This window comes from Eutrema salsugineum, unplaced genomic scaffold, assembly GCF_000478725.1.
Source record: "Eutrema salsugineum unplaced genomic scaffold, Eutsalg1_0 scaffold_17, whole genome shotgun sequence".
Taxonomy (NCBI): domain Eukaryota; kingdom Viridiplantae; phylum Streptophyta; class Magnoliopsida; order Brassicales; family Brassicaceae; genus Eutrema; species Eutrema salsugineum.
Window position 1 is genome coordinate 455,160 of NW_006256852.1, and position 16,727 is coordinate 471,886.

A 16,727-nucleotide genomic window follows, 5' to 3' on the forward strand; every position below is an offset into this window, starting at 1 on the left:
AGCTTCACTGTGCAATTAAAGATAGCATCGTTATTGTCATCACATGTCATATGATCACTACGTTGTTGTCTTCTCCTACGATGAAGTTCTACTTTAGTCATGACTTTGCGTACGTCAAAGCCTTTAAGAAAAGGTTTTTATAATCACTTTCATTTCTATTTTTCAGTCTATATAGACGATATTTTAATAATGGTGACGCTTTTGATTTATTTTCGTGAAGCCTCAAGTTCGATGGAAAATGTACTGTTGCATTAGGTCTCGAGGTTTAAGAATCTTCGGGTAGAATCTTCGGGTAATGATATTGGCACTTATTAGATATTTTATTTGCTGGAGACTTTAAGATGTTCTTGCTGTGGTTCCAGCCTCCCGTTGAGTGAATCTCGAAAGATGAAGCTAGAGTTTTCATATGTTACTGATGTTTGCTTCGTAGTGTTCTTACGATTCCTGGTTTTTCTCTTTGATCAATGCGAGTGCATTGATTGTTTTGTTTTGATTTGTTTTTTTTTTCTTCTGGGGTTAGTTTTCAAAATTTGTAAGGCTTCAACATATTTATACTTTGAACCTTATTTATAAAGTATTAATAATTATCTGCAGTTGTATTTACTTACATCTTTGTTTAAAAAATGATTAATCTTGAATCATCTTACACTTATACACATATATGCTCCATTTTTTTTAAAACTTGATTTGGTTATACTGAGAATTGTTATACGTTAGTATTTAAGGGACTCGTGCATGCCTTGAGTGTTGTTTCTTCATCTTAGTCACTTAGTGAGCATTTTATCCATTTAGTGTAATCATAGCCAGATCTAAAACTTTGGAAGCCATCAACAATTTAAGAAAAATATTAATATTTTTTTTTTGTTTTTTGCAATTTAGGAACCAAACTATTCATGTATAACCTTAAAAAAATTGGAAGTTAGATGCCAATATTTCATCTGAATGTCTTCAGACCTGCTCTGAGTGTAATAAGTCTTCAATGATTGTTTTTTACACAAGTGATGAACATGAATATCTAAATTCGGATAGTATTGATACATCAGACACAAGTAAGTAAGAATAATGATATGGTTTATACTCAATAATATCTTAACATTAATTATTAGAGTATATAGATTGCCAAATCATTTTCTAAAGTTGAAGATTGATGCACCTATCATACTACTTAGAAATATTGATATTAGATGTGGTTTTTGTAATAGAATGAGTTTATTGGTAACCAAATTGTCTAAACTTGTAATTGTTTATACATGTGATGAACATGAGTATCTAAGTTCGGATAATACTGGTACTTCAGACACAAATAAGAATAATGATATGGTTTATACTCAATAATATCTTAACATTAATTATTAAAGTATATAGATTGCCAAATCATTTTCTAAAGTTGAAGATTGATGCACCTATCATACTACTTAGAAATATTGATATTAGATGTGGTTTTTGTAATAGAATGAGTTTATTGGTAACCAAATTGTCTAAACTTGTAATTGTTTATACATGTGATGAACATGAGTATCTAAGTTCGGATAATACTGGTACTTCAGACACAAATAAGAATAATAATTTTGTTTATACTCAAGAATATCTTAACATTAATTATTAGAGTATCTGGGTTGCCATAAAGGTGAAGATTAATGCACCTATCATGCAACTTAGAATATCAAAGTTATTTTTTATTTTTTAAACTGAATTATAAAAAATAAGTTAATTCATATATGAGGTCTTTTTAATAGGAAAAGAGAGAGTGTAGGATCATTGAAACATATGTATTGTATCGTAAATTAGAATTTTGTTACCATATTTATATAATGATTACATTTTCTCGCACATCTTTTTATATATACATTTTCTCATATATTATAATTTGTTTACCTAAAATAATTTTAGTCCAGTTTACTATTACTTAAAACATGCAATTTTGGTCCACAAGATTTTTTATATCTCAATCAATTAATGCATAAAGTTTAGATATATAATATTTTATAAATATTTAAGTAAAATATTCTATAATTTTTTACAAATTAAGGTTCATTTATGTAAAATATTTTGTAAAATACTTTGTAATATCTTACAAATTAAATTTCATATATGTAAATGATTACTCAAATAATAATATAGATATGAATGTACATTTCAAACTTTATAAATAATTATATATGTCACTAATGTTTAGAAAGCTTTCCGCCCGCGCAAAGCGCGGGCTACCTACCTAGTATTCTAGAATGAGTAAAGCAGATTACGAATTCTGAAAAGAATGTAGTACTTAACTATATTCTGGATTTGGTAAGACAAATTCTTAATCATCAATATATAGCCATATGTGTTTATGTGTCTTTATAGAAAATTAATTTTATATATATATGAAAAGTTATATTTGTAAAAGAAATACATATGTAAGTTTTAAATACCAATACTGGATATCAGATATAACTAGATTAGGAACCATATGCATAAAATACCACAATCTTGCAATCAAAAGTTTCGGCCCTCTTGTCTTCCGGTCGAAACCCTTTACACAAACATATCCTACAAAAAATTTCATTATGTTTCAAACTCAAGTGAGACTATCAATCAATAAATGTGTTTCAAAAAATTTCTATATTCCAAACATATAGGAAAAACAAAGAATAATAAAACTACATTTTGAGCTTTTAAATAAAAGAAAAGGAAGATGTTGCTGAAAAGTAAACAAATTTATAGTTTAATTTTATAATCAGTAGAAAAAAACTAAAAAATAAATTAAATCGTTCATAGAAGTGATAATATAAAACTATAAAATTGTTTACATAGATGTGAAAAATTAAAATTCCTTTTCAGGATTACTAATCTGTTTGTTTAATTTTCATAATTTAAATGAAAAATTACATATATATTTGAGGTGCGTTTCCGAAATTCGTATTCGCGTTATGTAAGCTCGTTTTTCGGCGACAAAAAAAAAACATAGCTCGTTTCCGATTTTTTCCTAAACCGGTTTGGTTTCATTCATGAATCAAATCCGGTTTTCCAAAACCACAGCGCATCAAAACTCAAAAAAGTAAGAATGTGTTTTTTTTTTTGGGTAAAATGTAAAGATAAGTAAGAATGTGTTCTACAAAAGCAAATAAGGAAACAAGAAAAGAAGCAGAAATAAACTATACACGAATGTGGACTTCTGTCCTCGGTTTAAAGCTTTTACGGTTTCTGGTTATCTAACCGGTTCCCCGGCTTATCCGGTTTTCCCGGTCCCCAAATACGGATGGTCTGGTCATCACTCGCAGAGGCCAGCATCAGAGGATTTCTTGGGTTCCAGCTCACACAGTTTACAGTCATGGAATGACCTGATAACACTTCAAGCGGCTTCCCCTTCTTCAGATTCCATATGTAAACCTGTGAAACAACAACATATCACATCTCAGTGAAAAAATCAACCAAAGAAAGGAAACCATGTCAGCTTCGCAGATATGTGCTTGCTTACTACCTGTGAATCCTCGCTTCCACTGGCGATGAACGAACTATCCAAGCCACCAAAACATGACCGTATCACGTATTTGCTCTGCTTATGACCCGAAAACTTCAACGGTTGTTTCCACTCTCCAGCAAGATCCCAAAGATGTATCTCTTGGCTGCTCAAGTTGACTATAAAGAACTTACCATCACCAGAAACCGAGAGTGAAGTAATCGGCTGCTCCTCAGAGATAACACGCTCGACTAATGTCTCCAGATTCAAGATCCGGATCTCTTTATCCGAAAACACTGTGATCATACTTTCCCCATCCGGCGTCACAGCTAAATCTACTACCTATTGGAGGAAATTGAAACATTTCGAATATCAAGAATCTGAAAGACTAATAAAGCAAATCATTTCACTAATAGTGACTAACCTTTGGAATTCTCGTTCCTCTCCAGGCTTTGATCTCGTTTCCATCAGTATCCCACATTACAATCCCTCTTTCTGGGTCAGAACTGCCACAGACAAGCCGAGTTGAGTCAGGGAACCATGCGCAAGAGCTAACAGTGAATCCGCTATTGTTGTTTCCAAATGTGTGTCTCAACACACCTGTGTCAACATCCCATAGCTTTAGAACCTCAGCGTTTCCGCATGTAAGCAGTTTCGTATCGTCGGGGCTCCAGGACACGAATGAAACTGGATTTTGGTGGCTCTGAAGCGTGTGCATCAGTTCAATTTTGTTGTCATCCAGTACCTGAAACAAGAAGTTTTTAGTATCAATCTGTCAAAAGACCAGAAATAACCAACTTTAGTACTTAAAGACACAGTCTCAAAATTATCATAGAAAAACTAAAGACATACGCAAAAGAATTATCAACCCCCGGAGTAGTTAGACCTAGTTACATGGCTCAAAAGGACAAATGCTATGACTTACCATATAAAAGTTACTGTCCTTTTTTGTTTTCATAAATGGCTTTCTACATTAATATACCAAGCTTCAAGCCAAGACATCCAAATGTAATTTCCTTTATTTTTTTCCACCTCACTGCGTGAAGAGCTATACAAAACGAAAGGTTCTCTTGCCCATCAGAGCTAATTCATCTGGTCTCTTTCTCACTGACATTAGTTAAAGATAAGAGGAACCAATGGTCTAAGATATTTACCTTCCATATCATAGCTGTACAATCGCTTGATGCAGTGGCCAGATACTTGCCACTATTAGAGAATTGCACAAACCACACTTCGTTTTTGTGAGCCATCAAAATCTGCAAGATAATAAGAAGTTGAGAAACTATAAGAACCAGTGACAAAAGTCCAGAAGACGTGACTTTCTGGTGTATATTTACCACTAAACTGTAACCCAGAGACAATCTTTTCCATAGCTGTGACAATATCAAAATGGAAACAAACAAATGGGTTTCTAAGGAACAACACCTGAACTGTTTCTGTAGGAATTTGGTCTCTACTGCAACGGTGATCCTCGTAGAGTGATACTGCATCACATAAGTTATGATACAGACATTTATCAATCTGGTCCATCACAGCAGTCTCAACCAAATGTTCCAACCTTCTCTCACGAATAACAATCGGCGTGGGAATCAACTTCTCCAGCTCAACCAACAACCTTTTCCTCAAATCTTGAACCAAACAGTTGTTCACTTCCCCGGATTCCATCTCTTTCGAAGTAACGATATCACAAGCAAGCCTGTGAATCTTGTCTTTACCAACCCGTAACAACGGAGCTTGCTTCTGCAGCACATTCAAAGCTAAAGAAGTATCACCTCGTTTCAAATACTCAAACACGCATTGCCTGAACACTAGATACAAAGCTGCGTTTCTCGTGTCATCCCTGGAGTTATCGAAAATCCTGTCGAGTACAGCTAGGGAGCTATCCCAATTGCCACTCAAAACATGCATTTCAAGAAACTCAAAGTCTGAGGATTTGTACGAGATGCTTGACTCGTGTTCCAGACAAGAAGCAGATTTCTTGTATCCTAAGGAGTATAAGCATTGGACCAGAATCCTGACGAATTCATGTTTCTTCAGCAAACCTTTGGTACCTAAAACCTCATATGAACCGTTCTCCATTGTGGACCACTCTCTAAGGTAAAACAAGTTGATGACTTTCTAAGATTCTCAAGCACAAGCTATTATCAGCTCTGTTCCACATTCAGTAGTTGAAAGGTCCACAAGGGAAAGTACAAATTTCCCGCTGAAATTTGACTTTCTTCACCAACTAATACAAAATTCTAAAAACTTCACCGAATCAGAAAATAACCCAGAAAGTATTCCAAACTCAGAAGCAAATCACACACCCAAAACGAAACTAAAATTTAACCAAAAAATAGTATTCAATCCCGACGAAGAAAGGATACAAAGGATTTTAGATTTGGTTTCGAATTTTCCTAATATGAATTCAAATTTCTTAAATCAAATTATCGAACAGGAGAAATCGCTCGGCAGTGACTACCCAGTAACTCAAAAAACACCTTCAAGGTTTCCCTCGAGAAAAAAAACTCAGTCGCACGAATGCGAAAATCAAATCGACGACGCTGTTCAAATCGCATAAACTTGCACAGCTCTATGCCCAAAAACACAGATGCGAGAAGAGAAATGGCTGAGAGATTCAAATTCGTCGGGAATTGGTAAAAGAAGGGAAATACCAGAAGCAGCTGAAATGAGAAGAAGAAGAAGAAGAAGAAGAAACAAGGATTGAATCCAAATCCAAATCCTTTCCTTTTTTGTTCGTTCTGGATTTCAATTTTTCTAGGCCGACTCTGTGTGATCTTTTTGGCGAAGAGATGTCGAAGCGAAAACCATGTGTTTATGGTTAAGCCCTATCGCTATAGCTAATCCCTATCGTTAAGGCAATATAGTTATATCTTAGATATTTTTCATTTTTTTTTCTACATCAAAAAAAAATTGCTCTCCCATTCTTCAGTAAAATACTTGAATAATAAACTGAGCTTTTAAATCATAGAAAAGGAAGATGTTGCTGAAGCCTAAACAAATTGTAATTACCTCTCCTTTTTTCTTTTCAATTGTTTCTGTTAGCAAACCTGAAAATTAGATTTAAGTAGTTCTTCTTCTTTTTCGAAAAAAAAATGTGCACAAAAACATTAGAATATAACCATGGTGAACTTTAGATATTGATGGTTTATACCTTTGAATATTAATGGTATGAATGTTCAAAAATATACAGTTTTTCTAAGTACTTTTCAAAAATAGTCATTTGGAATATTGATCGGGCCGGGTTAAGCTAGAATAATGATACGTAAAACCTAATTATAACAGAGTATATCAGAAATATTAATGTAAATAAATAAATAGAAAAGTTAGATATTTAAGTTAAAGTGTAACCTCATTAACTTGGAAATATGTTTCATTTCGTGTAAAATTACCCCTCATTGTTCTTCTACAAAGTATTTACTCTACAAAGTATCTGCATATGGAATTAGTAATTTGTTTATTTGCAAATATTTGTTGAAACACAATTGTTTATCAAAATTGTGCCTCTTAGTATGTGATCTCGTATCCTTAATGCTGTTGTAGAAACATGTCTCTTAATTGCACAGTTTACATTTTTTGGAAGATGCATTTGCTTACCGCTGGTTGGAGTCGATGGTCTCAGTTATTTATAATTAGGGTCGTGCCTATATAAGAAGATTGGAAACTTTGGCCTACGGGCCTTTTATTTTTTAAAAAATTATGCTTAAACTTTTGTGATTATAATAATGTTAAGGTCAAATGTATAAAGATAATATTTTAGAGTCTTTAAAACAAATTAGAAATCATTATAAAAAACTAAAATATAGTGAAAATAAGATAATTAACTCGCATATCATACTCACAATCATTTTATTATTAATATGTTAAACTTTTTTCGAGAACAAAATATTACACTTGCACTAATTTATTTTTTAACCAAAAACTTACACTAAATTTTTGTATATTGTTTTGGGTCTCTATAATCCTGGGCATGACTCTGTTTATAATGATCATGATAAAAAAAACTTTATTACATCCATCCGACGAAATGACTTACCTGTTTAGATGCATTTGCTTTTTTCTACATTATCAATATAAGCGAAAATATACCCCTTCATATGAACCAAACATAAGTTCGTGTACAACTAAATAATCAGAAGAGAAATCATACAGTATTGGATTGTCCATCCTCCTCCCAGTTATGACACACGACAGGTACGTTTTGTTTTTTTTGTTTTTTGTATAATAAAAACCCCGTATATTGCCTAATGTTGAAACAAGTAAGTAAATTTTTGTTCATTTTGACAATTTTATTTTATTTAGCTTTAAGTCTAGCATTTTCCTTTTACCCTGGTTTTAGAAAGCTTTGCCCCTCACATACGAAAAGAGAAGAAAGACAATGGATAGAAAGCTTTGCCCCTCACATACGAAAAGAGGAGAAAGACAATGGAAGTTTCAATCAACAATTGAAAACGAAAAAAGCATCTAAATAATTGAAAAATGCTTTTGGGTCTTTGGTCTTATAATATCAAAGAAGAGAAAGACAATGGTGTATATAATATTAATGTTGATGCTTGTTTGGTCTATTATGGTCAGTCTTTTGTTTATATTCCTCTAAGAAATTGCCCCAAAAGTTGTAGGGTATTTTCAAGAAAGCGTACTACAAAAAGAGTCTCTGCAATAAAAATACCCTAAAAATACCTACCGAAGATATAATAATAATAAAAAAAGAAGATATAAAAACCGGAAATTTCGCTTTCAATTACATAAACTGAACCCGGTTCGACTTGGTTTCGGTTCAACCAAACCAAATCTATAAATACTCAATCTCTCTCTCTTTCTGTCAATTCGAAATAAACGCATATCCGGAGCTCCGACATGTCATCTTGCTCCGACGAAGCAATTCCGGGTCACCCGATCGTCGTGAGTCTCTCTCTCTTCTGTTCTCTTCCTCTCTCTCTTCTCTTCTCTCTCTCTGATTAGATTTCGCTGCAATGGCAGCTTGGATGTGGTCAACTCTGTCTGGATTACTTAGTCACAGTGCCGTATTTCCCAATTCCCGACCAAAAGATCCGAGGCACGAGTTTCAAGGTCTCGATCACGATCTCCGATGCCTCGTTGACTTTTTATTTGATTCGTGAATTTTTCGCTTTCGAATCCAATTTTTACATTTTTTTCTGGAGATTCTCAGGTACAAGGAGGTGGAAATACTGGGAATGCTTTAACATGCGTTGCTCGTTTGGGTTTGGATTCTAGGATCTTAGCTAAGGTATATATACAATTCTCCGTTAATCTTTATACAGTTTTGTTGGGTTTGTTGCGTTCTTGAATGTCTTTATCTAGACATGGACATTCCGGTTCGGATCGGGTTTCTGATATTTTAGTACGTACCATTCAGGTATTTTTGAAATTGGATTTGGATTTGGTTCGGTACCTTCCGAGTTTGGGTCGGTTTAGTTATTTTGGTGAAGAACCGAAAATTTTCGGGTACAGTTTGATTTGATTATTATCCGAACGTACCCAAAAGTATTAGAAAGTATCCAAAATACTCGAAAAATCTGGAATAAAACCAAAACACAGTGAATTAAATTCCATTTATGTGTAATCTGTTTGGTTTCCTTCCGTTTCCCTAAACTTTACAAAATCACCAAAAACAATTTTAGATACAAAGTTTGTGCTCAACACGAAATTTCGAAACATCATTTTTAGGTTGCTGATGATTCTCAAGGGAGATGGATGCTAGAGGAACTAGAATCTAGCGGCGTGGATACTTCCTTTTGTGTGGTAAGATCACAAAAAGAAAAAAAAATAACGTTTTAATACAATATATATTACATATATCAGTCAAGTTAAAGATAAAACATACAATCCTTTCTTGTTCCATCTCAGACCGCTAAAGGTGGAGCTTCACATTTTAATTACGTCATTGTAGATAACCAAACGTGGGTAAACACTCTTTTGTTATGTTTGTGTCTCTATGATATTATAATTTTTGAAGTTTTTCATTTTTGCTGATTATACAATATGATAACTATTTATTATAGGAATACTCGTACGTGCATTTTCACTCCAGGATATCCTCCTTTGCTCCCAGATGACCTTACTGAATCTCTCATTTTATCCGTGCTTGATGGTGTAAGAGTTCTGTATGCAAATGGAAGGTCTCGTGAAGCCGAATTGCTTCTTGCCCAAAAGGTTAGAAAAAAAAAAAAAGACTCTCTGGTGTGTTTTGCCTTCAAACTTGGTGAAAATTGTTGTCAGAGATCTGTTTCTTACGTAGGCACATAGCAAGAATATATCCATCTTGATTAATGCAGAGAAAAGAAGGGAAGGGCTTAACGAGCTCCTTGACTTGGCTGATTATGCCGTTTGCTCTACTAACTTCCCTCAGGTTAGAGTGTTCATAGGCTGTTATGTTAAATTGTTTCACCATTTTCTTGGAAAGCAACACATATGTGGAAAGACTAGTGGCTCTAAATGATATGTGAAGTCTATTAGCAGAGTAAAATGTTGGTACTAGAAATTTGTTTCGTTGTTTATAAAGAGTGAAGAAAGTTTCTGAAAAGCTGAATATATATGGAATGTATAACTAACTGAGAGATGATGATGAACTATAAGGCTCATCAATTCATTTGATACCTGAAAATATTCGAAGAAACTCCGGAAAATGTGTTAGCTAGTTACATACGTTCTTTGCAAATGTTTCATCATAGTTGGTGTATAGAATCCTTAAGATGGACTTATTTGATTGAAAAAAAAAAAAAACAGGATTGGACAGAGGCAAAAACAGCCCCTAGTGCGCTTCTCTCTATGCTCATAAGATTACCAAAGCTAAAATTTGTGATCATGACTTTGGGAGAACACGGTTGTATGATGCTCGAGAGATGTACCATCGGTGAGTAGTTCTTGTCGATTTTCCTTAACTTGCAAAATTATGCAACTTCTCTCGTGTGTGTATGAACATTTTCCTTTCCTTTCCATAACTACCAGAGGTTCCAGAATCAGAAGAAGAGACAGACATAGATGAATTACACGAGTCTCTTAAACAAACCACAGACTTTACAAGTGTCTTACCGGTCTGCAATTCATCGGTACATAACGTTTTCAGATACATATTTTTCTCGCAAATTTTCGACAATGGGTTTAGATGAAAATATAATTCTCTGACCATGTTTTCAGGTGGTGACTAGACTGGCAGGGAATGTTACAGGGAGATTGGTTATAGTAACAGCTGAGAAAATACCTTCATCGGAGCTTATTGACACAACTGGTGCCGGAGATGCGTTTACCGGAGCTTTGCTCTATGGTACTAATATTCTTCCCTAAACGTAGTCAACGAATTGTCAACTCAAAAACGAATCTATCCGACTCCAATCTTCAGTCATGTTCTTCTTTACATTTTTTGTCCGTTGTTTCATACTCTTTTTTTTCTTTTTCTTCTAACTTTCTCACAGGTTTGTGCACAGATATGGCTTCAGAAGAAATGTTGACATTTGCTTCTCGAGTCGTAAGTTTTTTTAGCGACTTTTTTAAACGCTAGCGTCGGGTTTTTTTTATCTGAATTTTTGAATTGCGTTTGCGATTTGTAGGCTGCTTGCTGCTGCAGAGGTTTAGGGGCTCGAACCACTCTTCCATTCCGTAATGATCCAAACCTTGCAGCTTTCTTGGGGGCATAACCGTAATTTTAATTTGTCACTAGACCTCTTGAGGTCATAAAATGCGTCTGTATTTTGTTTTGTATCAAATGTGAAATAAAATAATTTTTTGATAATAAAATAAATAATTGTACATAGAGTTCCAATTTCCAAAGTCAGATTCTTGTTTGTGACATCGTCCTATTTTGTTAGTGGTATACTCCGCAATTTGGTTTAATCCAATATAAATCGAAATCAATCCAATTTATTTCAGTTTACAATGATTTATACCGAAATAATTTTAATCTGATTGAAAGGTCCATCTCAGAGTCCGGCCCAACATCAACAGTCGGTAAAGTTAAAGGGAACTCTAAAAAACATAGTTATTGCACTATAAATAAGGGAAGAGCTAAACACTATATTAGGCAGACGAGTACTTGCCACTTTTGGTATACTTGATACTTGACTTGCGCCGTTCAAGTATTAAGATATTTGTATTTGTATTTGACTTGTTGATATCAAGTACTTGTAATTTCAAGTACTTGCCAAATTTTTCATTACTTGCAAGTTACTTGGTTTGTCCCGTTACTTGTAAAAGTACAAATAGAATACTAAAAAAACTAAAATTTCGGGCCATATTTAATTAAAACCTATAATAATATTTAATATTTTGACCTTTAGGTTTTTGGAAAGCTTTAGATATTGAAGTCTGACAACTTATTTATCTTTTGATAAGCAGACTCTTCTTTCCTTTTTTATGTTGTAATCTATGTGGAACAAAATTAAAAAAAAATCAGAGATTAGAAACGAGTAACGGGTCAATAAGACCAAGTAGTAACTTTTTTTTTAATACTTGATACTTGCCTTATACTTGCAAGTAATCTTCTTAAGATACTTGATACTCGACTTGATCAAAACAAGTACTTGGTTTTACGGGACAAGTACGGGTCAAGTAACGAGTACGGGACGAGTATCAAGTAATTGTGCCCAGCCCTAATAACACTCGACCCGGAGAACTGAGAGATAGATTAAATACTTATATTTGCTGGTTCATCAAGGGAGCTCCGACGTGAGACCTTTTGTATTGTTAAACCAAATTATTGAATAAAAAATATTTCCAGACTGAATTACCGAATCGACACTTTAGTTGAAATCCACAATCAACAGATCATGCTAATAAATAATGTAATGTTGGGATAAATTTGATCTTTTTTTTCCTGTACGATATGCGCGTGTACACGTTTTTTGTAAGTAAAGTCTCCTAGTTAAATTAGGTTTCATATTGGACTTTGACCCAAACATTGCAACGTCGTGTCAAAATATAATATGCCAACACAGAGTTCCACATAAAATTGTTACCGATAATGGCTTTCAGTTCATCGCAACATCGTTCAATGACTAGTGCACCAAGTTCCAGATACGCCTCAGCTTCTAAACACCACGATACCCGCAAGAAAACAGTCGGATCGAGGCCACAGACAAAACCATTATCGACGGCATCAAAAAGCAACTGGAAGCCAAAGAAAGAGCTTGGGCCACGGCTTCAAAAAGCGACCGAACCACGCCTCGCCGATCTACCAGCCAGTCCCCATTTTCCTTAGCGTATGGAATGGAAGCTCTGTGCCCTGCTGAAATCAGCGTTGCAACCTTAAAATACTCCCCAATGCCCCACAACCCCGATCTTCACGACCAAATGATGCTCGATACTTTTAACACATTAGAAGAGCAGCGATGCCAAGCCCTCCTCCGAATTCAGAATTATTAGCTGCTCGCAGCCCGATACTACAAGAAGAAGGTGCGAGGAAGGCATTTCGATGAAGGCGACCAGGTCCTTGAAAAAGTTTTTCACAACACCAAAGAGGTTAATGCAGGCAAGCTCGGCACGAATTGGGAAGGCCCGTACCAGATCATGCGCGTGGTAAAACCCGGCGTGTACGAACTCATGAAACTCGACGACACTCCAATCCCGCGATCATAGAACACCACCAACCTTAAGCGATAATACTACTAGACTCGGACCTAGCAAAAAAAAAGAACTACGGGTGGCTTGATCCTTTCTCGGAAAGTACGTAGGCAACTCGATTACGAGTTCAGCTAAAACTCCAACAAAACATCCGCTTTACTCATATCCCGAACTTATAAAACTCACAAACCAGTCCCACCAATCTAACATCGACTTCCTGGCCAAAATATCGATCAGCATTACTCACGAATGTAACCTCAAAAAGCTGAGACCCATCTCACACGCATCCACACGATGCCTCAAAAAACAAAGAAAGCCAAGACCAGTCTTGCACAAAAAAAATTTCCTTAGTCTTCCACGCAATAAGCCGGGCTCATCCCTCCGACTTGGATTCGACTTTGGAAAAGCCTTAAGGATCGACCGCGGAAGAACACTCCAATGATACGAACTCACTTAGGCATCCCAGGCCGGATTAATCCGTAATCCGCACAACAAGCCGAGCTCACGTCCCCTCGCAGAAACTAAGCCGAGTTCGCAACACTCGCGTAGTACCATAAGTCAAATTCACAACAGAATCAATCCAAGTTTGCCAAAACTCAAAAATTTGCCTGAGTAAAATTAAAATACGGGAAAGAGTATAACTGAACAGAAAATAAAATTGGATTATTATTGACAATAGGAGCGGCACATCACAGCCAACCTCCGACCAAAGAGTTCAGAACTTAGAAAAGGCACATCATGGCCGACTATCGGGAAAAGAGAGTTCAAACGCTTACAACAACATAAGCAGACATTACTAAAATAAAGAAAAGCTTCTAAACCAAACAGGAAGACAAAAACAACAATGACAAAAGAGAAATTCTTAAGTCTCCACCGAAGCAGGGTTCTTGAGTTCAGCAGCAAGAGATCCCAAAACGTTGGGAGCATTGGTCTCGTACTGGTTTACTCCTTTTGGAACATTCTCGCCTGGAGGGAGCTCAATCCATGGTTCAGAGACCTCTGACATGGTATAAGCATTCTCACCGAGATCCGGAAGCGAGACCTCCGACCTCTCGCTCATGGTTTTTCAACTTCTGCTCGAACAGCTCCACGACGGAAGGAGGAAAGAATAGGTTACGTTTTTGCTTTAAAAAAGAGCAGAAGTTGACAAGGCAGATGACCTAGTTGAGCTTGAGAAAAAGGCTGCTTCTTTTTCTCCGAGGCACCCATGAACTCTTTCATCCGATCCAGTTTTGCCTCGCATTTGGCCTTCAGCTTGAGCATGATCGCACGACCTTTGGATTCAGCATCTGGGAACCTCTGTTTCTCGATCTGCTCGACCTTCAGAGCCTTACACAGCCAATCTCGATCTGATTCCATCTCGACGTTCTGCTTCTCAAGCGCCGCGATCTGCTCCTTCAAAGCGGTGTTTTCTTTCTTCTTCTCGATGAAGGCACATCACGGCAGTATCATACCTTTCCTTCTCCATCCTGTACTCCACTGCCAGTGAGTTCCGCTCTACAGAAACATCAACGTCCTAAGGCGTTCGACCTCCAAGTCGTACTCACGGATGAGCTCGTTCATATGGCTCGCAAGCTGAAAAACCAATCAAGACGTTAAAACTTAAGGAAGAATAACAGACGAATCAAGACGTTTAAACTATGCCATGAATAGTCATTTGATTTCTATCTCTAAAATTCTTGAGAATTTTTGTAGTCTTGTGTTTGTTTTAATCGAATTTAAATCGTTGTTTACTTTCTTTTACTTGTCACCATAATTACGAACAAATCATCTTTTTTCTTAGCTTTGTTTCAGTCCTCGTAGTGTCATAGTGTGACCTTGGTCCTCTGAAATTTGAATCCTTTATATTACATTCACAAGCTGTTCTATTGTAGTATAAACTAGGAGATCATATCTAGTGAATCAATTTTTGGTGCCGTTGCGACGGTGACCAATTCGTTACCTTTGATTCTTGGCTTGAAATTCAGTCTCAGATTTTACTAACTTGCTCTCTTTTCTCTTTTGCGTGTGTCTCAGGTGTATGACAAAGAGATCCACAAGAAGCAATCGCATCAAGGATCTAGTCACCTTATTAAACGCAGAGCTTGCAAGAGTAGAGCGAGCAAACAGACGTCCAAAGCCTACTACAGCCGACATGGGCAACCAAGACAATGATGAAATGGCTGTGGATTTGCAGCAGCTTCGACAGCAGTTGGAACAGCTACAGAAGTCTCAGCAAGACATGGAACAGTCGCAACCAGCCATTGGAGACAAGGAATATCTGCATGTTTTTTACCAAAACAGAGCTGTGATTGTCCCTATAGCAATTCAGAGGCAAGACTTTGAGATCAAAACTCAGATGATCTCATTGGTCAGCACCTCTTCCATGGGCTCCCTGCTGAAATTTCAATGGACCACATCGAGAATTTTGAAAAAATTTGCAGCATGACTGGTTCGAATGAAATACCAAGCGACTTTCTGAAATGCATGATTTTTCTGTTCGCACTTGCGGATAAGCCTCATGCTGTCTAAATTCATTACCACCTGGGTCTTTGACTACATGGGCACAATGCAGATCAGCGTTTTTGGACCACTTTTACACCAAATCCAAGACCTATCTCTGAGGAACAAAATCTCATCGTTCAAACAGCAGCATGGAGAAGCTTTCTGCGAAGCTTGGGAAAGGTACAAAGAGTACCGAAGAGAGTGCCCTCACCATGGATTTTCTGATAAGCAGATTCTAGCTACCTTCTATGATGGTGACAACTAGGACTACAAGAATGCTTTGAATACAGTCAGAAATGACGATTTTATGACTAAGTCCAAAGCATGTGCTTATGAGTTGATTGAGAACTCGGCTGTTAGCTTCAGAAACAAATCACCTGAGTATGATATATCGATGAAGGCAGTTAACAATGTGGAGTCACAGAAGATTGATGAGCTGACAGCCAAGGTAAATTTACTGCTGAAATATAACCAGAAATCAGTACATTTTGCTGATGAGAATGGTGATGCACCTCTCTCTCAAGAGTTTAGAGAAGGAGAGGATAATTATGAAATGAAGGGCAAGATTATGCGCAGAATCGCAGTTTGAATCAGAACTTTAGGAACCACCCAAATCTAACTTACATAAGCAAAAACATTGAGAAACCTCAAAAGCAGGTCTATCCGCAGCAAGGAGATCAAAATCAGTTAGGATTCCAGAAGAATGACTACAACAGTTATCAAGGGAAGCAGTTCATTCCCAACCAAAACTGTTTTCAAGGAGGAAGTCAGCAGAAATTGCAAACAATTTGCAAGAGGAGCTGAAGAACCTGATGCAGCAGCTGTTGGTGAACTGCAAAAAGCTTTTATGGAGATCAACTCCAAGGTGGATACAATGTACAATGATCTGAATGGCAAGTATGAAGCAGTGTGGACTCATGTGAAGAAGCTAGATGTCCAAGTAGCTCAGACTGCTGAAGCTGTGAAGAGACCACCTGGAACTATTCCTGGAAAGGAGATAATTATAGGAAAGAGTATGTGAATGCAATTGAGCTGAGGAGTCAAAATACATTACATGCTGCAGCACCACCAGTCGCTGGTTCAGAGAAAAGAAAGGAGAAGATCATGGAGCAACTGCTCCAAGCAGGAAACCTGCATCTGGTGAAGAAAAAACAATACAGCATGCCTCTTCATCTGGAGCACCTGCCCCGGGCCATGAAGCACATACTCCTGACGAAACAGAGATGAT

The 16,727-nt window shown here is 36.4% G+C and overlaps 2 protein-coding genes and 1 non-coding gene across 5 annotated transcripts; 1 reads left to right on the top strand and 2 right to left on the bottom strand.

Moving 5' to 3' along the window:
* Nucleotides 1–3,064: 3,064 nt before the first annotated feature.
* Nucleotides 3,065–6,261, bottom strand: LOC18020443 (WD repeat-containing protein WDS homolog). Its single transcript, XM_006403101.2, has 5 exons — nucleotides 4,865–6,261; nucleotides 4,594–4,695; nucleotides 3,864–4,184; nucleotides 3,461–3,781; nucleotides 3,065–3,369 (listed from the first exon to the last, which is right to left on the bottom strand). Exons 1-5 carry the CDS (start codon nucleotides 5,516–5,518, stop codon nucleotides 3,175–3,177), a joined length of 1,593 nt encoding a protein of 530 aa, XP_006403164.1. The 5' UTR covers nucleotides 5,519–6,261; the 3' UTR covers nucleotides 3,065–3,174.
* Nucleotides 6,262–8,263: 2,002 nt separating this feature from the next.
* LOC18020444 (ribokinase) lies at nucleotides 8,264–11,208 on the top strand. Of its 3 annotated transcripts, none has more exons than XM_006403102.2 (12): nucleotides 8,264–8,341; nucleotides 8,420–8,509; nucleotides 8,610–8,687; nucleotides 9,128–9,202; nucleotides 9,308–9,360; nucleotides 9,463–9,613; nucleotides 9,699–9,809; nucleotides 10,187–10,313; nucleotides 10,409–10,509; nucleotides 10,598–10,724; nucleotides 10,873–10,925; nucleotides 11,008–11,208. In XM_006403102.2, exons 1-12 carry the CDS (start codon nucleotides 8,297–8,299, stop codon nucleotides 11,092–11,094), a joined length of 1,098 nt encoding a protein of 365 aa, XP_006403165.2. In that variant the 5' UTR covers nucleotides 8,264–8,296; the 3' UTR covers nucleotides 11,095–11,208. The 3 variants fall into 3 exon arrangements, with proteins under 3 accessions (XP_006403165.2, XP_024013266.1, XP_024013268.1); XM_024157498.1 differs by having other exon boundaries at nucleotides 10,885–10,925; XM_024157500.1 differs by lacking the exon at nucleotides 9,699–9,809 and having other exon boundaries at nucleotides 11,008–11,151.
* Nucleotides 11,209–15,611: 4,403 nt separating this feature from the next.
* Nucleotides 15,612–15,718, bottom strand: LOC112087700. The gene has a single exon (XR_002900244.1). It is a non-coding gene; the product is annotated as a small nucleolar RNA R71 (small nucleolar RNA).
* Nucleotides 15,719–16,727: the final 1,009 nt, after the last annotated feature.